At 42.7% G+C, this 25271-nt stretch overlaps 1 protein-coding gene across 9 annotated transcripts in view; it reads left to right on the top strand.

The window, feature by feature from the left end:
• LOC130176450 (pleckstrin homology domain-containing family A member 7-like) overlaps window positions 1-25271 on the top strand; it is a 157866-nt gene that overhangs the window by 38323 nt on the left and 94272 nt on the right. The window contains exons 1-2 of one of the 9 annotated variants that reach the window (XM_056387553.1): window positions 2474-2845; window positions 3196-3477. The exons of the other annotated variants lie outside the window; for them this stretch is intronic. Coding sequence (XP_056243528.1) covers window positions 3407-3477 — 71 coding nt within the window. The 5' untranslated portion in view covers window positions 2474-2845; window positions 3196-3406. Of the gene's footprint in view, window positions 1-2473; window positions 2846-3195; window positions 3478-25271 lie in introns of those variants that run through there. 9 annotated transcript variants of the gene reach the window in all.

Here is a 25271-nt window from a genome sequence, read left to right as displayed (position 1 = left end):
TGTCTAGCAGGTGATGAATGCCATGACCAAACCTTCCCATGCTGTGTGGGTGTTTTTTCCACAGCTGATTGGAAACAGTCTCTTGCAGATGTGACTGCCAGAGGCTTGTGAAATGAGCCCCTGCTCTCATTAGGCTGAGTGATTCTAACTTCACACGGGACAGTGATGCAAGATGATAGTAAGAGTGTCAACGCAGGGTGTAAGATCTCCTACATGAGTGAGCAGACATGCTCCAAAGGGAAAAGCTCAACCGGTAAACATTCACTTTTCCACTTATTATCTGGGAAGACTTCCTGTCACGCTTCTGCGCTAATTAACAACTTTTATCATCAAATTATCAGGGTTGGGAAACTAATCCAGTGGCTACATGGTTTTAGCTTTTCAAACCACTGCATCCCTGTGCGAGCCCTCTTTTTTATCAGATTACACGTCTGGGCTTTGACCTGCTCTGAGTGAAGCTGTCATTTTGCCAGCACCGCGGCCGTGTCACTCTCCGTTCCCCAGGTGCGGCAGAGTCGTCCTTGCAACAGGGTCACGGCGGTGCTTTGCTTAGTAGGGCACTGGAGTAGTCCAGCTCTCCGGGGAGACAGCACAGCTCTGTTTAGCTGCACAGAGGTGACCTCTCACCTGCAGGCCTCATGTGCTGATTGGGAGGTTTAAGTCAGGCTGTGAATAACCTGCTGTGGATGAAAACAGACCGACTGTGTCTGCTTTCAGCTCGCGTTTCTGTTTATCTGTCTGGCTTCTCTTCCCATCAGAGCTTCCTGTACTGCAGCTTCTCTGTCTCTTTAATTTGTTTTTTTTTTAGCTTTTTCCAGACGGGCTGCGTTTACATGCAATCAATAATGTGACTTATTAAATATTCTGTGCAACTTTTAGGCCTGAACAGTGTCAATATCATGATATTATTAGTAGCAAGATAGTATCTCTGTGGTATCAGTGTATGTCAGGACATGGCAAAGGTTTGCAAAATCACTTATAATGGTTATTTTCTGCAAGTGCAAAAAAGGCCAAAATTTAATTTGGCAATGCCTGGTTAATGATTATAACATAAAATACATGATATATAAATTAAACTGAAATTACAGTCCGTTTCTCAGTTTGCCATTTTTCTTTGTGATAGTGAGAGAAATATATGTTGGGTGGAGAAAACAAGCAAACTGAAGACATGAGGCTTTGAGAAATTCTGGCGGCCATTTTTCACCAGTTTCCTACATTTTATACACAAAACGTTAAATTTATTAATTTATTTCAGATGAATCACATGGAAGTAGTTGTTGCAGTTGTTGCAGCCTTAGTTATGAAGATATCAGATGAAACTCTTGACCAATACAAAACAAAACATGCTTGGTTGTTACAGACCCCGACAAAAATCACATCATCATTTTCATATTTTTTTTCAGTGAAAGTGAAAAAATGACCAATGTCACTAAAATCGTCACTTATATCCCAATCACGAATAACTGCCAGAATAATCGCAATATGATCTTTTTTTGCACATCGCTCAGCCCTTTTGATTAGTTTATCAGTTTATACTTGTACTCATTGTAAGATTGTGAAAACAGTATGGTTCTGTTATTGGGGCAGAAAGTTTCACATGATTAGCCCCAACCTTAGCGCCTGGGGTTATTAAGTTTTATCATCTGATCTGCATCTTCCTGATTGAACGAGTCTGTGTGACAGCGACTGTTAAATGCAGTTAAACATTGGCAGGTTTAAATGTTGATTCTGGCCTCAGTTTGCAAAACCAGAGTACTCAACATATTTTACTGTGATTATGTAACCACACCTGACTACAGTCATAATTGCCCTGGCAAAGGTAAGAGCATGTAAGGTGTTAACATTCAGCTCCTAATCTCTACTGTAATCGCATTGTTTGTGGTTACTGTGTAATTACTTCACTCTCAATCACTGCCCCCCCCTTTCCCCCCCTCTCTCTCTCTCTCTCTCTCTCTCTCTCTCTCTCTCTCTCTCTCTCTCTCTCTCTCTCTCTCAAGTCAACTTTTATTTACTCTACACAGCCCAAAATCACAAAATTGCCTCAAGGGGCTCAACAATCTGTCATCAGCATACGACACCCTCTGTCCTTCGACCCCTGGAGTCGGACCAGGAAAAACTCCCCAAAAAACCCTTTAACGGGGGGAGGAAGAGCAACTGAGGAGAGATCCTCCTCGTGGACGCACAGACATGCGGTAGATGTCGTGCGTACAGAAGAGAGGACAGCATTGTCTCTGTCTCCCTTCCTCCTCTCAGCGGTGTGTATCCTGCCAGATTAGCATGAGGCGGGAAAAGGAATGCAGCTCCGCTCTGTTTACCTCTTCCTCGTTCTCTCTCACTCTTTCCTCTGATACTCTCACTCTCTCACTGCCACCTCCCGTGTCTCTCTCTCTCTCCCACTCTCTCCCACTCTCTCTCTCTCTCTCTCTCTCTCTCTCTCTCTCTCTCTCTCTCTCTCTCTCTCTCTCTCTCTCTCTCTCTCTCTCTGTGAGTATGCTCAGTCATTCAGCTCCGTGCACCGCTGTTGTTTCGTGAGGCTGGAGAGCCGGTGGGGAGCCTGTGGTTGGGGAAATAAGCGCTTGTGCCGGCACTGGCTACCTCAGAGACAAACTAGACACAGAGGAGGGACGCCGGGACTGTGGATTTTCACCTGCTTGTGTCAAGAAGAGATGGATTTGTGGTGCCTGTGAACTTTGGAGAGAATATACTGCACGTGTAATAGACATAAACAGCTCCTATTTGGCATCAGGGGTTGCTGGAGGAGAGGAAGTCTCTGAAATCTGCTGCAAATCCTGAACACGGTCTGATGTAGATCTGCGCCCGAGAAGTCGGAACAACCCCTGGAAGTGTGAGTGAAATCACTGAGATGTAAGGTGGAGATACGCATGATTTAACAGGCAAAAGATAGAGCTCAGCAAGGTTAACCTCAAAGACATCTGTTCTACCTGATCACACCTGAGACGTGAGGGGGAAATGACTGGCTCGAGGCGGGATTAAAGGAGCAACCTGTGATGTCAGACTTCACCTGGGGCAGTTGTCTGAGACTCTGCTGAATAGCTGTGGTGGTGTTGAGGGGGAGGGAGGGAGGGAGGGAGGGAGGTGGGGGAGGCAGCGGGAACAGGCTTCATTTTCCAGGTGTGTAAACCACATCAGACTTGACTCACCTGACATCATCTCCTCTCTCTTGTTTGGGCTCAGCCCCCCTCGTCTCATTCTTTCAGTAATCCCTGCTCTCAAACCCACCGCCGCCTCTCGTTTTCTCGCCATGGAGCCGCTGGAGAGAGGAGACGCTGATTAATGTTACTCCCAGCAGCCTGAGTCTGATTCCACGGCACTAGAAATAGAAAGCAGAGAAGAAACAGCCTGTGAACACTTGTGAACTGTCATCACGTGAAACAAGAGAAGCACCATGTGGAATCAGTCCGGATACTGCAATCACATACCTCACGCCGGATATCCCTTCTACCATGCACCCTGCAGGTAATCTATCAATACGCGTACCCAAACTCTGCCTCTACTTTGCTGCAACTTGTTAAAGTCGCTTACCTCTTGTTTTGAAGTCAGTTTGCTCAAGTTTTCATTATTTTTGCAATATATGGTGATTAAATTGATTCTGATCACTTTAATCTTTGGTGTCCATCAAGGATCCACACGTGGTATGCTATTTTTTTAAAAACTTTTTGCATTTTGGAAAATTGTTATTGCCATTAGGAACAGCTGTTGATCCAGTGAGTCTGGTTTGTTGTAGATCAAGGCAGGAAGTTTTAGTATTTTCAAAGCTGAGGTTGGGACCAAACTGGTTTGTCTGGAATATTGTTTTTAACAGAACCAGGAAACTGGTTTTACCTGTGCAGAATAATAGTTGGTGCATAGGCAGGTTTGTTGGTGAATGTGACAAAAGAGGAAGACTGTGGTGCATTTTTTCAACACTGATCTGATGTTAACCTAAAAACACTCCCACAGGAAAAGTGTCAAATGAACAAATGACTAGAACCTGTTTTTGTCTTGTCTTAAAAACACTAGATGCCAACAGAGATTACATAAGATTTTACTGGACCTCTTCCATTATGTCCCCCCCACCCCACCCCCCACCCCCTTGCAGCATTAATGACATCATTACATTTATCACACGGTTTCAGATGTGACCCACTCTCAAATGAACACCATCAATCCTCATTCCCTGGGGGGAGAGCAGACCCCTGCCTACGCCTCTTTTTCTGTCGGATACTGTAATAGTCTCCAACCTCTAAAGGCTGCTGGAGCTCAACCACCAGAATACTGATTCACCATTGTTAGTTATTTATAAAACCCCTGTGTGTTTCAGTATAATGAGGAGAAATTTTAAACATGAATAACATGATAAATGACAAACATGTAACATGAAAGCTGCTTTTGTGCTATTGTGTATGTGAGTTCACGTGCATTATAAAAGCTTGGTACTTGTATATTTTTGTCTTTCCATGTTGTTCATATAGTTCATGTGAATTTGCTAGTCAGCCACAGGAGCGGTAGGGGTGGTCTGCACCAGGGGGGGGCATAGGGATTTAGTTGATGAGTGAGTCACACTTCAGACCACTGGGCAGGTCAATGACCTGTCAGATCAGCCAGCTCACGGCAGAGAGAGAGAGAGAGAGTGGTAGAGAGTACAGAGGAATCCAGGAAAGAGCCCTGAGCTCCAAAACAAACTAACCATCGCTATTCCACTCCCACTCCAGTCTCTTATGGTGAAGCACTCTGACTCACACTATGAATGTTCCACCTGTAGCCTAATCACCTCCTGGATTCAAGTCATTTTTTTCATTTTGCTGCATAAATGCGACATCTGACATGCTTAAGATGCAGTAGAGATAAACTGGATGGCTGCAGGGGATTCTCTTCTTCTTTCACTGCTTATTCTTGTTAACAAACGAGTGTCCTCCTCGTTGCTTCATTGTCATTTGTTGTGTGTTTCCCATCGTCTCATCTTGATTTTTAATCCTCTTTTTGGATTTACTGTCCTCTGAGGGGATTTTCTGTTCACCTGCACATGCTTCCATATTGGAAAACTGACTGCTGTGTAAAATATCAAGGTTAACAGCGAGGAAAGAAAAGAGGAAAAATCTTTTTTTTATATATACTCTTTATTTTATTTCTTAAGTAGCACTCCCTTACAGTAGTTATTTCACAGAAACGAACAAAAGGAAGTAACCACTTTGTGATAGCTACTGTATATGTCCTTCCCACCCACCTCCCAGGAAAAAAATCTTCCTAGTTTCAGTTAGGGTTAAAGGTCCTGCATAGTCTAAAGGCAGATGTCCATGTGTTGTTTGATTATAAAGCAGGTCTAGGTTCTATATTAATACTGTGAAAGTATCAAAGCCTCAGTCCACAGAGAAATGCACAGGATTTGGTTTCTCTGAATATTTACCTGAAATCTGACATATTTTTATTAGATCATTCGGAGTGAGCCAATCAAAAGAGAGTCTCCTCTCTTCTGATTGGCTCACCGACCTGTTGTTACTAGAGCTCCAGAGAGAAGCCAGAGAGAGGAGATGTAAAACTACACTGAGATGGTTTTTGGTTCTTAAAACCACAAAAATATCTTCTTATGGATCAACACTTCAAATAAAACACAGGAGAAGAGGAAAATATGGAGCTTTTAAGGGAAGTTTTTTTAGGATATGAGGAAGAGGACTGCAACTAAATAGATCCTTGTTTATCTTGGGGAAAGAAGTGATAAGGCTTCAATATTGCATTTGCCACTCCAATAAAATGATAAAGTTTTATTTATGAGCACCTCTCTTAACTGTCAAACCGCCCCTCATGTCAATTCAAAATGCGTTTTTTATAAATAATGAATGTTAAAAATGAAAATAACACATTGCACGGGAGAGAGAGAAGCACTGGCAGGATAATGAAGCTCGCTCTGTGAACTCAGTAAAAGTTCAGCAATCCCTCGCTCATGCCGCTCTAGTTAATGATTCCCTCACCTGTCAACAGGCGCGCCATTGACACCGCCTGTTGGACTCCACCTCCGTTCTCCTGCTTAATCCACAGTGTTTACATTCAGATGACAGGCCGTTCATTCGCTGTTTGAGGAAGTCCTTAGCCGGACTCCGTTGTTTGGTTCTGCAAATCCAGCATAAGCCAGCAGCGTCAGTCAACCGTGGAGGCTTGAGGTGAGCGTGAAAGCTTAATGAGGCCCTGCCTGTGTGCCTCAGAGTATAGATTGTATTTGTGTGTGTGTGTGTGTGTGTGGTCATAGCGTGGCGGGCTGGTAATTGAGTGTCGTGCTTGCTGATTGGGTGTGTCTGCTGTGTTTGACCTATTGATCAAAGGTGTCAATATGGTGGAAATATGTGGTAAGTGTCAGAAATTCTACTGTGTGATATGATTTCACAGATGAATGAGTTATTAGTATTTCCATACTGTATGTTGCAGTGCTTACAGAGAGTATTCAGCGGGTAGAACCAGAGAAAATACACAACAGTGACGGGGAGTGACGCCTCAAAGGTCATGGCACAGATTCAAACTCACAACACTGCGTGTGCAGAGTTACCCAGATACCCCAGAGGTGTGTGCTTTCAAGCTGCATGAGAGGATTTCGCTCTGTATATACTGTTGTGTGTGTGTGTGTGTGTGTGTGTGTGTGCGTGTGCGCGCACGCGTGTGCGCAGGGCTCTCAGCCTCACGACGGCTCAGGGATGTAAATGGATTTGGGCTGGTGGCACAGCAGGGGGTGAACAGAGCAGATTGTCTGAAAGCCTTTGCCTCATTCCTACACACACACACACACACACACACACACGCAGACATGCATATAGTACACTGCTACGCTTGTTCCTACACCTTTACATATACACGCACACACACAATCATTTCATAATGCAACTTTCAACAACTCATAATCGACTGGTTTAACTTAAAAGCCGCTCTTAACCTCTCTCAAATATTTAAAAGTGTGTGTGTGTGTGTGTCTGTGATCGCCTGCTAATCTCTAAACGTGGACAGAATAATGTGTGTGACAAATGAAACTCAGCAAGAAGAAAATCTATTACAGTGGTGCCATCCCTGTCAGCTTTAGTTTAGGTCATGAAATAAATTTGTGTAAAAGGACTCCTTGCCTGTGAGTGTTTAACTTCATGTGAAAGCAGAGCAGAGAGGAGAGTGTGACAGGTAATAAAGAGAGAGACAGTCTAATGATACAAGAGGTTGTAAGGTGAATGAGTGTGGGGAAAAAAGAATGAAAATGGATGCTCTTGATGATTCAGATGACTCTTTTTCACATTTTTCCTCTGTGAACTATCAAATATTACCATATTTTCTCTTTATCACAAGCCACAGTGCTCCACAGTAGGTGGTTCAAATGAGCATTGATTGAGATATTCTTGCCCAGTATGTTCAGGGCAAGAAAAATGGCGGCGTCTGTAATAAGGAAACAGCTGAATACTTGGCCTGCAGCAGTGTAAATGTTGGCAGCGTGCAGCCAGGAATTAGATAATGTGCCGACCTCACATTACTAACCTGCATAAACTGTCGATAAGACGATTGAGAGCAAAGATTATTTTTGGACAAAGAAATTGAGAAAACAAACTTAGATGCTTAAATCAACCAAAAATCTGATTATGTGTGTGACCAAAAGTTGATTTACCAACCTGATACACACTCACACTTGAATGCCTCTTGTATTTTTTGTTTTGGAATAGCACTGGAAATATGCAAAGAAAAGGGAACAGTAAAAACATCTGACCAAGCATCTTATCTCTGGAGCCTCCAGGAGAACCTGTCATTCGGTCTCTAGCTGTCCTCTCCTCCTCCGGAGCGTTGACACTGAAGGGTGGATGCGACTGACACTTAGACAAAATGAATTCCCCACAAGTCACTCTGAGGGTTGGCGCCCTTATGTCACAAAGTGTCCGGCTGTCACAGCAGCACGCTCGGATGGAGCTGCACCGAAGAGAGACAGCTGTCATGGCTGCGGTTTCTTTGACACTGCGGTTTGTCTCTGGCAGCGGTGATTTGGCATGAAGATGCGCGAGTTAACTGTCAGTGTTCGAAACAAAGTCTGAAACCACAGGAACGCAGCACTCCTGGTTTCTCATTGAACAGGAAAATGAAAGTGACAAAAGCCGCTGCAGAGGAAAATATAAGACCTTATACATTGTAAAGACAAAACAGACAGAGAGGTGATGTATCAAGAGGTAACAATTCATTTTTGTTCGACATTTCCTGGTTTCATGTTGCGTTTGTAGTGATGAAAGACTTCCTGATAGACCGAAAACTAACAAAAGTACCAAACATTTGCCCGTCCAGCTTCTCAAATGTGAGAATTTGCTATTTCCTTTGTTTTGTATCATTATAATTTGAACATGTTTTGGACTGTTCGTGAGACTCATTTGGGCTGTGGGAAAGATTGAAATCACCCATAGGTTTCTAAAGAGCTGTTGTGAAGCTCAGAGTGAGTTGCTTCACCAGTTTTTGGCTTCATTTTTCAGCCCTGGAAGTTGCTGCTTGTCTTATTTTGCACAATTTTGCACAAAGACTGAATTCATCTAAAATTAAAAAAAAAGAAACGAAAAGAAAAAAGAATCAAATATTTGATCGATAAAGAAAAGATGCCTGACCAGTTGTAGCTTTAATCAACTTATTCTACAAAAAAATTGTTGTCCAGTAATAATTCTGAGCTATTTTGAATAAAAATAAAAATATGTGTTTGTTTGGTTTTTTAAGGTTTACTGATAAGAACTTATATTAAAAATATTAGCAGTAACTTGATATTGATGCCACCCATAGCACCAGTGGGGCCCCGGGCAAAGAAGCCCATAGAAGAAAGCCCTCCCCCACATGCAGACTATTGGCAGATGCTGCAATTTACAGATGTTCCCTGAATGCCTTACGTGCAGGCGATGAGTAGACACTAGCTACAGCACACGTCATCAGGGGTTTTGGGGCAACAGCAGTGCACTTGATGGGTTTCTTTATGGGAGGATAGTTGTCATTGCAAGATGTGTCAATATGAGGGGCCATCAGGGGCCCTTTTCTAGCCCGAAGCATTTGCCTGGTTTGCCTCTCCTGGTGGTGCGCCTCTGCATATCACCGTGACTTGCAGTGTAAAGTATTTTAAACGGAATCAGAAGATTTTGATCAGTGTATTATCAGAGTGTGAATTTGCACAATGAAGATTTAAATTAGTTTCATTATGTGGATGATTTAGCTGCTTCTCTGGAGTTGGTCTAACATTGTTTTTGTTGGGCCTAAATACTGCGCATTGTTCACATCAGTCGAAGAGCCACGGAGCCGCCTGTGGGGGGAAGAACGTAAACCCGGAATTCAAATTAAAACATAAATGACGTGGCTGACATTTTTTCTAATGTCAGCAATTTCCCTGCGCTCATTAGTCAGATTAACTCAGTTTACAGACAGTACATTGTGCTCGGACAGGGTGGTAAATTAGCATGATGTTCAGCCCTACGAGCTCATTTCACATTCTTAGATGGGACACTGTCCAAATGTCATCCTTCTTGTAATGCTAGACTTGTTCTTGTTTCAGCCTGCCGCATTCAGGAGAAGTGGGAGGAAATAAAAGCAAGCAAAGTTGTTTCCGTTACGTAGCAGGGACATGGGAGAGTTCACTGAAGGTTTGGTGGCTAAATCCTGCCCAGAAATCTGCTGGTGGCAAGTGTAATCTGTGTGTGTATTTTAGTTTTTTTTTTTTTTTTCAAAGCTTCATCAGCTGTAGTGTGTGTGCCGTGGCAGGAGTTAGAGGATCAGGGCCGGAGGGTAGAAAACAGCTGTGAACGTGAACAGTTTGAATTACAGCGAGGATGAGAAGATATCTCTACCATCCTGTAAAACTGCCCCTAAAATCTTGCAGGATATGGGTTCATTAGAGTCAAATGGTGGCGTGCAGATGGAGGGACGGTAGCCGGAGCACACCTCTCCAAGGCTGCTGGCTTCAAACGCTTCACATCTGTTGATTTTGGCTGAACTGGAGAGCAGCAGGGATGCTGAGCACTTGTTGGGGAAATGTGGGCGTCTGTTTGGGCCTCGGCCTCAGAAGGTAGGAGAGAACCAGAGTCAATTGTCAAGAGCAATATCGATGCACATCAGGATTCCTGGTGTCAGTGGAGATGTGTATGAGTCATGTCGGCAGTGTATAGTAATCGTTCAACAGTGTAAATCTTGGCTGGCTCTTTACCTTCTTTATCTTTCATCATTACATCATTGCAAATTATTATCTTCTTTTAAATCACTTCTAAAAACACATTTCTCTCACAAGGCTTTTGAAGAATCTCTTTTCAATATTTCACATATTTTTACATTTCTCATTTTTCTTTTTCTTGTTTTGCTTCTGAAGACGTGTTTTCTTCACCTTATTCCCTCAGTTCTCACTCATTTGTCTGCATGTGTTTGTTGCTTGTTTTGTAGTTTTATCCTTGTGAAGCACTTTGTTAGCTGTGGTTTTGATAAGTGCTGTATAAGTAAACTTTATTACTATTATTATTATAGAGGTGTGTGTTTAAATGAAAGGCAAACAGTAACAATAGATGGTTAGAAACTATGAGGAAAGTGTATCTTCAATGAGAGACACAGATATTTATATTTTAAAAATCATTTTATCCACTCAGCCCTCTGTAGGAGAAAACACAGCACGGCCTCGTATTACATCACTTTTGATGATGGATAATCGCCATATTCAGGTTTAGTAACTTTCATGGTTAACACTCCTTGCTTGTGTGCGACCACAGTGAACTGATGTGCCACAGTTTATTTTTAAACAAAGTGAGGACAGTGAAGAAGACTACACGTGAAACCTGAGAAACTTGTTGGCAGGGTTTGTGTTATATGCTGTATAACAGCTGATATTAAACTATTGGAGGTATTAGTTTTGGCCAATAGAAATATCAGAAATAGATATTTACAATTGCGATATGAGTCATTGTTTCTGTTGGAATGGTCGTTTTTAAATAATTTTTACTGAAAGAAATATAAAAAAGATGCTGATGTGATTTTTGTTGGGGTTTGTACCAAAGCAGCTTGTTCCTTTACATCTGTAGAATGTGATTTGTAGGCCGGGGCGTCTCTGTACCAACACGACGCTTCATTTATGGTCTGTTGTGACACACAAATCGCAGCTCCTGTGATTTGGATATTGCACTTGCCATATTGTGATTTTGATCACTATCAGAAATATCAGTATATTCATGTGTGAGGTCATTCAGAAACAGTGTCCCCATTACACAGTTTGTCCACCAGCGAAGCACTGACGGGTTTTCAGACAGTAACGTTCAGGTTCAAAGTTCCAGGAAACCTTATGCGTGTTTATGTTAAAAAAATAATATTGACCAATATATTGTAATTCAATTTTCTTAATTCTCAAATGCTTTTGGTATCATCTTCAAAAGTCCAGTTTCAGTCTCGCTCCAGTTTGTATTAGGGATGCAATGATCCCAACCCTATAAGGATAAGTGGTATGGATGATGAATGAATGAATGAATGAGTGATCCCATGCTTCACCGTCAGGGTATTTGTAAATACTGAATTCCCATCTGAATTACGTGCTCTGCGTAAATTGAAAATCCTTGTATCACATTGTGTGAAACTCAGTTGGACCATTGTCGATAACAGGAGCTTGTAACTACATGTAATTTATGAAATAGAGACTATCATTTATTCTTTAAAAGCTTTTTTGCTCAAATACGTTTGTGAAAGTTTTAGAGCAACTTTTTTTAAGGTAAAAATGTCTCATCTGGTCGACTCCTGAAACTATTGATACGTTCATTAATGGTACAGATCCGGTGTTCATAATCGCTGCATTAATGAATTCATTGTCAGTGTGTCGAGCAGTGCTGTGTAAAGTCATTTAGACTGTGAATGCACATTCATTCTGTTTTGTCTCATTCTTTTGTAACTCAAGGGTTACAGTCTCAGGGGAAATTAGACTAAATTGTATTTTTTTGATGTAATTATCTTATTAAAGAGTGACTGGTGTTCACACACTGATAATGTAGATGGAGTCCACAGAGTCTGCGCTCTCTGCAGAGTAGCAGTTTTATCAGTGATGTGGGTTGGAGAAGAAGCCATCCCATGCTTCCATCACAGAGCTGGAGGTGTGGGATTTTAGATATCAGCCTGCTCCCCATTCTCTAACTGTGTGTCTCTGAAACCCTTTGAGCTCGCCAATCCCTCAGGTCTCACATTACATCCCAGCTGGCCCGGTCCCTGTCGGCAGCACAGCTCTAATCCCTGCCTAATCTGAGACAGCTTTATGTGTAATCAAAGAATCAACTGTACATGCATGGGGCTGTGAGAAACACACACACACACACACACACACACACACACACACACACACACACACAGATGCACGCATACATGTTACACACTATATGGTTCCCATTTTGATTTTTGTATAATGTTGACTTTTTAACCTTCAACAGACTCAGTAATAGATTTGAATGGAGGTCCACTCTGTGACCGTGTTGTCTGTACTTCATATGACCTTGTCTGTTTGCAGTATATACTTACAGACATGTGAAACCCCAGTCCACAACTGCTGTTAATGCAGATTGACTCATCATTTCTTTATATAAATGCTCAAGAGTCGGTACTTGCCAGTGCTGTCCACTCTTCAGCATAACCAGGACTGACTGTACTGACCAATGAATATTTTATAGTCATAAACACCATCATTGCACCTGATTTCAAGTGAGTACTTCATGTTTTTGTTAAGTACAAATGTTGACTTTACCTTCAACATTTCCTCTCATGTCTGTACTTCCAGGACAAAGCTGGAGTGTGGATGTGTTTAGTCCAGTTAGAATTAAAACTATAAATAAAGGGCAACAGCAAATTTGGTTCTGTCCAAAGTGAAAAATAATGGCAGTCAAAACTTCACTGTCTCTCATGTTAACTTGGCAATTATCTTGTTGTCCATCAGTTGGCTGCTTCCACATCCATCAGACCTGCGGCATCATTAATCATCATTCTTTTGGACTCATTTTAAAATTAAGTACAATGTTTCCTCTCCTTTTAGCTCTGCGGAGGACTGTTCAGTATTTTTGGAACCATAAGCGACTCTTTTACATTAGAGAGCAATTTGATTCAATGTTAATACAAAAATGTATGAATTCTGGTTTAAAGACGAATTTCACGTGTTTAAATGTCTGAAGTTTGGTGGAGACCTGTCAGGTGTATATGGCGTATAAAACCATTACAGCTATTTTTATGTGTGCTTTCATGAAGCCCATGTTAGTATGTTTGGCACATCTGCTGCAGAGAAAAACAGTTAAGTAGGACAAATGGGACAAACCCAAACACATTTCCATTGCGTGTTTTTCACTTCCCACATTGACAGCTCCAAATAAGAAGAAACAATTGTCTCGCTACAGTCTCAGCGGACCCGGCGAGGGAAGCGTGGGCTGGACCAGAACTGGAGAGATTCTCCTTAGTGTCAGTGGGCAGAGCGGATTCCTCTCTCCACCCCCTAATGAGGCATAAAGTGCCATTGTATACCTGCGTTTTCGCCATGGAGGTCCGTACCTTCGAATATTTCTGCAGCGGTTGCTCCTAAAAATAGATTCAGACCATTGTATCCAGTAAATTAAAAAAAGAACATGTGCAACCTGAGATTCAAATGATTCAGAGATGGATTTATTTTTAGTGGCTCAGTTTCTCTGCTGCGCTCTAAAACTTTTTTTTTTTTTGCTGTAGTTTAAAGGCACATTTGCTTCCGAGGTTATGAATGCTGCTGCAGATCTGTGCGTCCCTGGCGGCGGAGGAAATGTTCACGTCTTTGAAGCCATGTTTCAGTGAAGTGATGAATGATGCCGTAGTGGCCAGCAGTGCAAACCTAACACTGATAAAAGCAGTAATTTCTGCTAGTTTTACTTTGAATCATGACTTAAAGTTAATTTTGGATTTTATACTTTCTTGTCTGAAGGAATCTGAGGGTTCATATTTGGATTGTCGCCTGCTGCTGTCTTTAACTTCATCTTGTAAGTAGAACGGACTTGTTTCATTCAGATTAGTGCAGCTGACTACGAACTATCAATTTACATACTAAAATACTGGAATAATGTTATTTTCATGGATTACACAAGTAGCTGATGGATGATGCACACAGCCCACAAACATTTCTGCTGTTTTCTCAGGACCTTCTGCAAAATTTCACACAGCCCCGTCTCACCAACAATCACTCTGCCATTCCCTGAGATTTTCTAATTCTCTCGCTTCCTCCTTCTTACTCTTCTCCCACTGTGACTCACAGCCTTATTTTGCAGTATAGTGCTGATCATACATCTTTTCTACATGGGCTGCACAGCAGATAAAGCACGTTGGCAGCACAACAGCAACAGCTGTGGGTCCATGTATGTCCTGGATCTGTTTGGCCACAGTACTGCATCCACAAATGTGGTGACAGAGCTCACACCCCAATACACAGGAATAGATTTAAAGTGTTAAGAGATGCTTTGGTTTGCAATCGCGCATGGAAGCATGGCTGAAGCGTGAGCTGAGGCAGCTGCAGACAAGACAGCGTATTTGTCCTTAAGACAGACGTCAGATGGACTGAAAAACGTGTGAAGTGTAAACATCTTATTTGCTCTGGTACGTTTGTGTTAAGGAAGATCAGTGCGGTTGCACTGCTAAACTTTTAAGTGATATATTTTACCCTCTATTAGAGGTTGGATTTTCACTCCTGTCCCATCCCACTCCCACAAAAATAATCCTGTCCTGCCCCAATCCCATGACAGCATTAAAAAACCTGTCCCGCCCAATCCCAGAAGAATGACTCCTGTCTCATCCTGTCCCATTAGGGGACTGTGACTCCATTGTTGGTGGTGGCATTTTTCCGTCAGATGGTGGTGGGTGGTGCCATGTGTGAGCGATGTGCATGCAGTTTACAGGGGGGAGACTGTAACCAAGGTTCTGTAGCTGCAGTTTACAGATGTCCCCTAAACGCGTCACATGGCACTGCACTCAGAGAAGCCTCTAGTCTCCATGTGTGAAGCGCAGCCAGCAACCCAGACCGCTGTGGCCAAAACTTATGTTTCATTTAAAAAGAGTGAAATAAGGTTCTGATGTCAGATTTGTTGGCTCTGCTCCACACGTCATGCACCGGTCAGGTGGCTGCCTCCAGCCAACCAGCCACCAGAGCAGACAGGAGAGAATCAAAAAGAATAAAAAAAGAGACAAGAGAATGACTAGTATTGTGTTAAACATAAAAGAAATGGCATTTATTAACATCAGAACTGCATATCTATTTATAAAGATTGACCTATTTATGATTGCTGTCCCGCCCGCTCCAGACATGTGATGAAAAGTGAAATTGACTTCCATCCTGCTGGAATCCTGAAAAATTGTCAGCCTCTACTCTCTGTCGTGCTGGGACAGATTACACCATATTTGTCATAAGTCAGAAATTTGTTCAACATCATTCTGTGCCATCGCAGACATTTTTTAGACCAGGGACCCCGACCAATCATGACTTTCCGTCTTTCACAACTTGCATGATGTACATAGGTGATCTTTCAGGTTCCAGGGACAGCACCAACCAACAACAAATGATGTCATTCGTAAAACTATGATGAAGTATGTAATCATGGTTTTAAGCAACTGTGATACCCAACACTCCTTTTCTTGTTCCTGACGCCCCATGTCGGGTGGGTAGTGCTGTTATCAGGCTGGTATTTGGTAGATCACTACAGTTTATAAGACAGCTGGCCAAAGTTGAAAAACCACATAAGTGTCTGACAGCCTGAGCCTTGATTGTTCAGATTGTCATGTCGAGGTTGTCACCCTCCTCAAACCGATCAGAAATAAATTCTGCCCAGTTCTATAAATCAGTTCTGTAATGAGTCTGGGTTGAGTAAAGACGAGCAGGTCGTCACTGCTGATCATATATAATATTTAGCAAGCCCAAGTAACCACCTCCAGGCTCTGATTCTGAACTTCTCTTGAAGGTTTTGGGATGTATCATCATCACTCATTGAAATTTCAACCGGCTGATCAGTTTGGGTTTGTTTATTCTGTTTGTTTCTAATCTGTTTGGGCTTTTAAACCCATTATAATCTGCAAATTAGGCTCCATGTAAATGTACCTAGTAACTGTATACTCTGTATTCAAGTGTCTTGTTATGTTCAGAGCCTGAGGCGAAGCTCAGAGAGTTTCATTAATATTTGCTTTGTTACTGCTCTGAGATTTGGTGTTACGACTTCTAACCACCCAGATTAAGCGCACTACATTACCTGAATGAGATGTGGGAGCCAGTGGTTTGATGTAGTCATATTAAAATGCCACAGGGTTCTGCGGAGTCAGATCAGGGTGTCGCTCCATGGCATTTAGAAGCATTTCTCAGCTAAATCAATAACGTGCACGTCAGCTTGGCCTCAAGAGGGAAATGTCTGGGTGTTTGTGTGGGCGTGGTCGTGTCTGTCTCCGTGTGACTGAGTTGTTTTTATCTCTGCCTCTCCCACTTTATTGTCCGTCTCTCATTGCACATTAAACTCTATAATCTATTCCTTTCTCTTTCACACTCATTTAAACACATGAATCAAACACTGCCTCTGAAGATACCCATCTGTCTTGAATAGCTGCCTCTGCTATCTTGGAGCTTGAACTGGAGCCTCAAACACATTATTTTCTTAACAGGTCGCTCCATCGTGCCACCATTTTGTCGTCTGCCTCTCTCTCTCATTCAGAGGCCGCGCACCTTGGTGCATTTCTGTCACGTTGTTGAGCCTAAAATGCGCCGGCCCTCTCAGATTCTGTTGAAACCCTTGTAACAAGAAATGTATATTTCTGGCACCTTTTGTTACTCAGTCATTTTCAGGGATGACTACAAAGCCGAGTCCTTTCAACAAGATTTTCAGAGCAGATTTCTGATGTCCTGCTCTTACATCAGAAACTCAATTATACATATGTTTTCATCTGGAGATTGTGTAGCTTCATACTCACAGAAACTGTCACAGGTTTGATGCTGAACGTTGCTTTATATGCAAAGGATATATGGAACCTGTTCGCCGGTTGAGTTTACAACCAGTGACCAGGTTTGGCTTCCCTGTTTCACCACTGATGCATCATAGAGTTGGGCAGTATGGTTGACATTAATGCTATGATGTACTGTACGTCATGATCAGTGGCGGCTGCTGGTCTTATAAGGAGGGGAAGCTCATTTTCGGCCTACATCATAAAATCGTCCGTTTATTTAAATGTAAATTCGCAGAGTGACAGAAGAGAGTCGCCAAACACAACGCTAGTCGTTTTTAACAAAGACAAAGTCGCTGAGGATCAGTAATGTCTCCAGATCAACTCCGAACAACGGAATGAAAAACTTGAAAACTGCTCCGGTGGATGCTTATACTTCAAGATCGCTGATTCGCTCATTTCGCTGTCAATCAAAAAGGGACTCAGCCTCAGACAGATCATCCAATCATCATGCAGAAGCCGAGCGTCCGGGCCTGCCCACTGTCCCATAGACCCCCAGAGACGCTGAGCGTCTGATGGGCGGGACAAAGCCCAGCATTTATCCAATGACCATCTAGTTTCGCTGCAGTGGAACAACCCACTCTCTGCTTCCCCATTGAAGTCAGTAGATGCTCGGCGTCTACACTGTGTAAAGGTCTGTGGCGCTGCGGGGATGAATGAGAAGAAGTCGTGCGGTTACCTGTGATAAGTAGCTGATTCTGAAGAAAAGATGAACATGTTCTAGCGCATATTTAGTCAGTGAAATGTTCACACAACAGCACATATTTGACCACTTATTTTGTTGACATTTTAGGGGAAGCTGAGCTTCCCTTGCAGTCTTAGAGCACTGGTCATGATATGGCAAAATGTGTGAGAAATCACTGACATACTGTACATCACTAACACTGTCACTGCTGTTCAGGCCGGTGAATGGGATTTCGTGGCTTTTATTTCATAGAGACGGCAGAGACACACACAGGAAGTGCAGGAAGAGACGTGCGACAAAGATCAGTGAATGGAGTTGAACTGGGGACAGTGTAGAGCTGAAATGATGAGCTGATTAATTGATTAGCTGATTCATCTGTACCTATTTTGATAATGGATAAATCCCTGAAGTTACTTTTCAAGCAAAAATACCAACCATTACTTGGTTCCTGCAAATCAATTGGGAGGATTTTCTGCTTTTTCATTTTTTTTAATGATATTTTATCGAACAAATGATTAAAAATAATATCTAATTAACTAATAATGAAAATAATGATTAGTTGCAGCCCAACTGAGATGATGTGCGTCTTAACGCCTTAGAAGATGTAGAACAAAAACAATATGTAGTTTGCTTGGATCACAGGACGATACAATATGGTGCCATTCCAGTTTGATCCCAGTGAAAGACGATAAAAGATATTGAATTATATTGTATTATTGACTATCACAAGTTCACTCTGAAATATAAGAAAGAGCTCATCTGGAAAGAATTCTGTCTGATATTTTTAACTCATTTTTTGAGTATGTTTGTGATGATTTGATAGTGACAGTAGAGAGCTGTTGTATTTTAGTAACATTACAGCTCTGCATGTTCTGTGTCCATGTATTTGTTGTTGAGTTAATTAGTTAAACTGTTTGCTTTCCTCTTTTTTTTCTTTCTGTCTTTTCTGCTGGCTTTGAATCGACTCCCATTAACACTTGGACGCACACACACACACACACACACACGCACACACACATGCACACACACAAAATCTCTACAGGACACTGTCAAGTGTTTTGAATGTGAATGCAGTGTGGACTTGTCTTCCATTAGCATGCCGGGCTGTCGGCCTCCGTGTCGACTCCCTCTCTGTCCGGCTGAAAGCTGCTCTCCTGTTGTATGTACACACACACACACACACAACACACACACACACACACACACACACACACACACACACACACACACACACAAACAGACGCACACAGTTTTAGAAGAAGTGCTGCTTGCAGTAAACACTCTAATCTCATTCTTTTGCAAAAGCCCACTCTAAAATCCCAGCGCTATTTGGCAATATTTATTGCAACGGACAAGAGTGGGGGCTTATTTAAAGCCAAAGATGGCCATATCTCCATGTTGCCATAGCAACAAAATGTCCCGAAGCAGTCTCTTGAGGGCTTTGGGGGGGGGGGGGGGGGGGTGTGTGTTTGCCTCTGCCTTGTAGCATCACCAGTAGCAACAGAGGTGGACGCCACTCTGTCTGCTGTCTGATTGGTTGTGATGGACGTATCTATTACACCACCAATTCACCCCCATCACCCCACCCCCCCCACCGCCGCCATCACCCGTCCACCCCATCCTCCCAAATACAGACACAATCAAGATGGAACAGCTCATCAGGGTTGAAGAATCCCAATCCTGCTACTTGATGGGGCTGCAATTAACTGTCAGGGCCGCTTTGTAACCCGTGTGTCTCGTCTGGGGAGTGTCGTGGAGGGAGGTGGGGCAGCAGCTGTCGCGATTGGACAAAAAAAAAAAGAAAAGAGTTTGAGTTTGTTGAAAAAGCATTCTTAAATAAGTGTTAAAAGCTGGATGTTGAGGAATGTGAAGAAAGGAAATGATGTAAAGATTATAGCGTGGTCAGACGAGGGCAGGGAAAGAAAGAAAAAAAGGACTAAATGAGAGAGTGGGAAGAAAGGTCGTGCGCTGCAGACTACGGCTGCGAGGTAGCGTTAGCCTGCCAAGCTGGCCGGATGCTCTATAAATAGTTCTGTCGACGCACTTTTGAGGGGCACAAAGGTTGATTTTGCTGGAATCAATGAAAATATGATCACCTCAAAGAGAAGGGCAACATCAGTGACTCATGTGGCACAAGAGATTTAATTAACGTGGTTTTAGAGGATACTTGTCCTGCTCATGTTCTGGACCCGAGGAATGAACACAAGCTGCTCTTCCTTGCTGGGACCCACACAAGCTTCACAATACTTTTTTTTTTCTTTTTACTTTCTTAATAATTTGTGATTTTTTTTAATTTAGCAGTTTTCCTTCATTTGAGAGCTGACAGTGGAGACATGGACAGCAGAGAGCTGGGGAGATGATATCGGCTGAAATCAAACAGTGACTGTTGTTAATATGGATTTCTGTGGGAGAAAAAAAAGATTGAATGTATCTGTCTCAACAGACGTGAATGGCCACATTTCATTTCTGTGCCGTTTGGACTTTAGGAGTCATAGATGTTAATTAGGTTGTGCCTATCATCAGTATTTCAGTGTGTCAGCTGGATCTCATGGTATCTGCTGTAATATTTTGAAAATATTACAGAAAGGCATTCAGCCACTATGCTGCCCACTGCTGGAACCAGCTCTCAGTGGATATCACATCTGCCCAAACTGTAACTGGCTTTAAGAAGCAGCTCAAATCTGCTCTATTCTCCAATGCCTTCATTTAATCTTACACTACACTATAATCTGTTTTTAATACTGTAGCCTAATTATGCTTTTTACTTTTATTTTTTCTGCTTCTTTAACTTCTGTTAAGCACATTGAATGACCTCTGTGTGATAATGTGCTATACAAACATATTCTCCTTGCCTAGTGTAGCTAGTAAGTGTAGTACAGCATGAAAACTGAAAATGAAAATGTCTGCCTAGTAAAGTAAATCTTGGGATTCTCAACTCAAAGTCCACTTACTATCTTCCTCCAGAACTTTCCACTCCATTATTCAGTCTTCATCTTCAGATAAGGTTTGCTCAGTTGTCATGGAAGTAGATCTTCACTGCTACTTTCAGGATCTTTTATCCATAAATTCTTGCTGTTTGTAAGGTCAGTGTTTAGTCAGTGGAAGTCAAAATGCTGCTGAGGTTTCCATAACAGTTATTCATAAGAGCAAATGTAGCCTATAAAAGTTTTTTCATTTTTCCTTGGGGAACTCCTGTGAGAACCGTATAAAAAAAAAAAAACCCTGCACTGTAACAGCCCCTGAATATGATCTACATTTAATATGACTACTGCTGTATCTCTGTCAGTTCCCTTTGTTTTTCCTGTTATGAATATTTAATCTCCACATTGAATTATTCATGTATTTACTATTTAATCATCTATGAGATGTTATCTGGTTATCAGTTGTAGGCCGTTGTCTCTACAGTTACAGTTTTTGTTGTCATCGGCATGTTTGCATCAGCTCTGTTTACTCTGATCCCTCATGTTTGTCTGAACAGGAGTTCTCCCATGTCCACATGCTGTCAGGACAGACGGGACGAGAGATGGTGGAGCGAGATACTGTAGATCAACAGCAGTGCAAGTGCTACCTGTCGCTCTGTCAGTGTGACTGATGGCTCTGTGGTCTTTTCTTCTTCTGCTCTGTCCGTAACAAGCTGCTCAGCAGCCGGAGAGATCACAGTAAAGAGAAACAGCTCTTCACTTTTAATGATGGTCATATTTTAAATATGGTACTATTTAGTTTCCTTATTGTATTGCCATGCTACACAATCTTAACTATTGGATGGATTGACAGGAGGATTTGTGCACATTCATGTTCCTCTCAAAATGAATTGTAAAAACTTTTTTTTTTGTTTAGATGACTTTTCATGCACCAAAATTGAAACTTGTCAAATGAAGCAAATACCTGAAGAATGACATTCCCATCAGCCTCAGCTCTACTTTGTGTTTAGTGCTAATTAATGTGCTAATGCTAACACTAAACACATGGTGAACATTATATCGAGTTCCTGTTCGGAACATCTACTCGCCCACCATGTAGTCCACTATATAACGAACCAGCCTTTTTATAGGGCTGTAGAAGAAGAAGTCATTTCGCTAACAGGTCAGGCGCCAATGTTAGCTGCTAGTTAATGTTTTAATTCATTACCGGTAGGTGCCTGGCTGGCGAGCATAACACTCCTCAGACATCTTGACCCTCCCCGTGGTTCATCTCCTCCTCAGCCTGAGCAGCAGGATTCCAAAATAAAACGCCTGTCAGGACCATATTTGAAAACAACACAAACAGACAAAAGTAAAGATCGCTCTGTGGACGCAAATCAAAACATAAAAAAAACCCCATAAATGATGCATAAAAACTGCACGGCTTGTAAGATAGCTTGTGTTTTAATGTATTTTGTGTCACACGATGCAGATGCTCTCGTTTGTTTATTTGTCGTGAGGTTTTGGTCCTGATGAACCGCAGCCTCCCGCCAAAGGGGAGTGACTTAAAAAGTTTGTGTCCGTGATGGGAGGGGTCAGCTTCAATCTTTACTGCTCGCCTCAGGGTCCCGGTCCTGGAGGTGTCCAGGTCCTGGAGGGTTGGCAGATTGCAGCCAATCACCTTCTCAGCGAAGTGAGTGAATTATACGCTGCAGTCTGCTCTCGTCCTTGGCAGCAGCAGCAGCGTAGCAGGTGGTGATGGAGGAGGCGAGGACTGGCGGTGTAGAAGTGCACCATCATTGTCTCCCACTTGAGGTCCTGTGTGAGGATGTTGCCCAGGAAGCAGAGGTACTCCACAGTGTCCACAGGGGGAGTCACACAGGGTGATGGTGGCGGATAGGGCTGAGCTCTTCCTGAAGTCTCTGCTGCTGTTGAGACTTCTAGTGAGTTAGCAGTCATTTAGCTCAAAGCACCATTGTGCCAACGTGTAGTGCTCACAGAGCTGCTACTGTGGGTAAAGACTCTGTACATTATTGTCTTACCTGTAGAGAGAAAGCCAATAAGAATAAAGCCCGGCTGCCTCAAGCAATTATTCTCAAGTTTTAGTTTGATTTTATTGCAGCATTAAACTGCATCAGGTGCCCTTCAGCAAACCCCTAAATCCCAGCCCACTGCAGCAGAGCTTTTCTGTAGGTGTCCAAACAAAAAGGGAGTTTGCCAACAGGGATCAATGAAGTATCACATTATGTTATTAACCCTGAGGACTGTAGGCAGAAATCCAGCAGCTCTGAGGCTCGGAACAACCGCTTGTGCCACGGATACGGCACCACTGACACGTTTTTCCCTCTACTTTACCTCTCGATGTTGACCTGCGCCCACATCGCCCAGGCGCAGCTGAAGAGCAGCCAGTGGATGGGATGCCTTGTTACTATGTCGATTATGTTAACTTGGCACTTATGTCCTACATCCTTGTCCTCTGTTACTTTACAGTCCTCACTCTCACCCGGTAACTGATGGCCTTATTGTCTGAGAGAAGGTTTGACTCGCGCAGAAGTGGTTTGTAATTATAAAACCCATAAACGGCACCTCTTTTGCAACATATTCTGTGCCCCCTAAATAGCCTCCCAAAATCCCCCCCTCTCACAACGGATCCCATTTGCTGTGAAGGCACAAACCGCCGTGTGAAGGCTGATTTTTTTTCTTTTTTAGTCGGTGCAGGCACTTTCGTAATGAGCCTAAGCATTGTTCACTCTTCTGCATGCTCTCCCCAATCACAGGGCTCCATTCCGCTGCCATTCCTGTTTATGCTAATGCAAAATATTTTCATTATCTCTGCAATAAGACATTTAATAGGCACTCTGCTCCTCAGCCCGGGTGGAGAGCGGCTATAAATAGAGCGAGCCAGGCGCTGAGGCAGGGGGCCAAAACGTCACAGCTGATTTGAATGTGGACAAGTGTCGCACAAGCAGGGATCTGATTTCCGTAGAGCTATCAGGAAATGCTCCTGCAAGTGGTCTGGATAATTAGACTGGGTTTATTCTCAACAGTACAACAGCAGATGTGGTAATATAAAAGCGTTAAATGCGTACTGTGTGTCATTCCGTTCATTTTAGATGTCACTCTACCCGCATCTGTCCTGCTTTAGTGTCACAACCACAGTTTTGGATGATAAATTGGAGTTTTAATGTTAAACTTTGAGACTTGAGACCTACAGTAAGTCTTAGTCCTGGACTTGGATTTGGACCTATTTTTCAGTCATGCACGAAACTAGAAAACATTTTTTCTAATTGCACACCTTAAGGATGGAGTGATGAGTCACATTTTTAGTTTTAGAATGCATCTGTTTTGCTACGTTTAAACCTGTCGTCCACACTACTCTGGAGTTTTCAAGCTCCTAAAACAGACTCTTGGAAACGCTGGCGTTGTGTTGTGTTCTGGACGAGCAGAAACAGAGACCTTTGGAAACGATGACGTAGACTCCCATGGTCGCTCCCTGATTGGGTCTCATCAGCCTCGACTACCAGCGGCGAATACAACATGAATAACGAATTACAAGCGTCACCGACCTTGTTGTCTTTGCTGTTGTGCAGTTAAATTCTGCACCTTAACGCTGCAACTGCTTTTGCTCTTCCTTGTTTGTAGTATTTCCTCCAACTAATTCCTGTTTACACTGGCTCATGCATGTAGTGTACGTGAATGGTCATGTGCTGTATGTGTAGCGTGTGTGTTTTCAGGTGTGATTGTAGGGACAGACATCTTTTCTGATACAGAGCTGAAACGCTCGTCCGGGTGGAGATCGCTTTCATTTTATCAGTGTGGGCGTAGCCGGAGTCCACAGCCATGCCAGCAGCTCTGAGACTGTATGTAGGCATAGTACAAAGCAAATTTTGACCTGATGAACCGAGATGAAAATTCATTGGAATCACAAACGTTATTATACACAGTTCATCCTGAGGGTGACATGAACGTCTGCACCAAATTTCATGGTAATCCATCCAATAGTTCAGCAGGCAGGTCCCTCAAAACTAAAAACAAGCCATTAATGGCTGAAGCTAATGGTTGCAATGGCACTAATGGCCGCGGCAACCATTAGCGTGGTAGAAGAAGCTGGTTGTTTATTGCACCCACCTTTTTCCGCAGCAACAAAAATGAGGCCCCTCGTTCACTGCAGAGGACGATAGAGACCACGTCTGTTCAACCTGAAAAACACACATGATTTAATCCAGGGCTTGTGAAATGAGATTCAGTGGGAGGACAAAGCTCTGATTTAGGCAAAACTGAACTTGAGACGTAAAACTCATGTGTTGCTGATATGTGAAGATTAATATGTGCACTTTCATAGCTGGAACAAAACAACCGAGATCTGTAGTAAATAAACAGAAATGAAAACCGTGTGCAGCCTTCATGTGCTGATATTTTACTCTTTCAACATACTTTTCTGCTCCTGCAACCATGTGCTGAAAATGAAACCAGCTTGTTAACATTTCTTATTCCAACAGATGAGCTCTGTTTGCTCCAAGCCTGTTCACCCATTGCACCCGTTTTTAATAATGGATACTGATCATTTTCTCAATCCATTTTTGGGGGAGGGGGATGCTCGGGGGCAAATGGAAACATATTTATCAGAACATTCAAAGTGTCATTCAAGATACATTCAAATTCTGCTCATTTGTCTTTCAGCTTTTCTGAAGGCGACTGCAGTGTTGAGTTACTGTGGAGTAAAA

This window comes from Seriola aureovittata, chromosome 10 (assembly GCF_021018895.1).
Source record: "Seriola aureovittata isolate HTS-2021-v1 ecotype China chromosome 10, ASM2101889v1, whole genome shotgun sequence".
Lineage (NCBI taxonomy): Eukaryota > Metazoa > Chordata > Actinopteri > Carangiformes > Carangidae > Seriola > Seriola aureovittata.
This window is presented reverse-complemented; position numbering and strand designations above follow the sequence as displayed.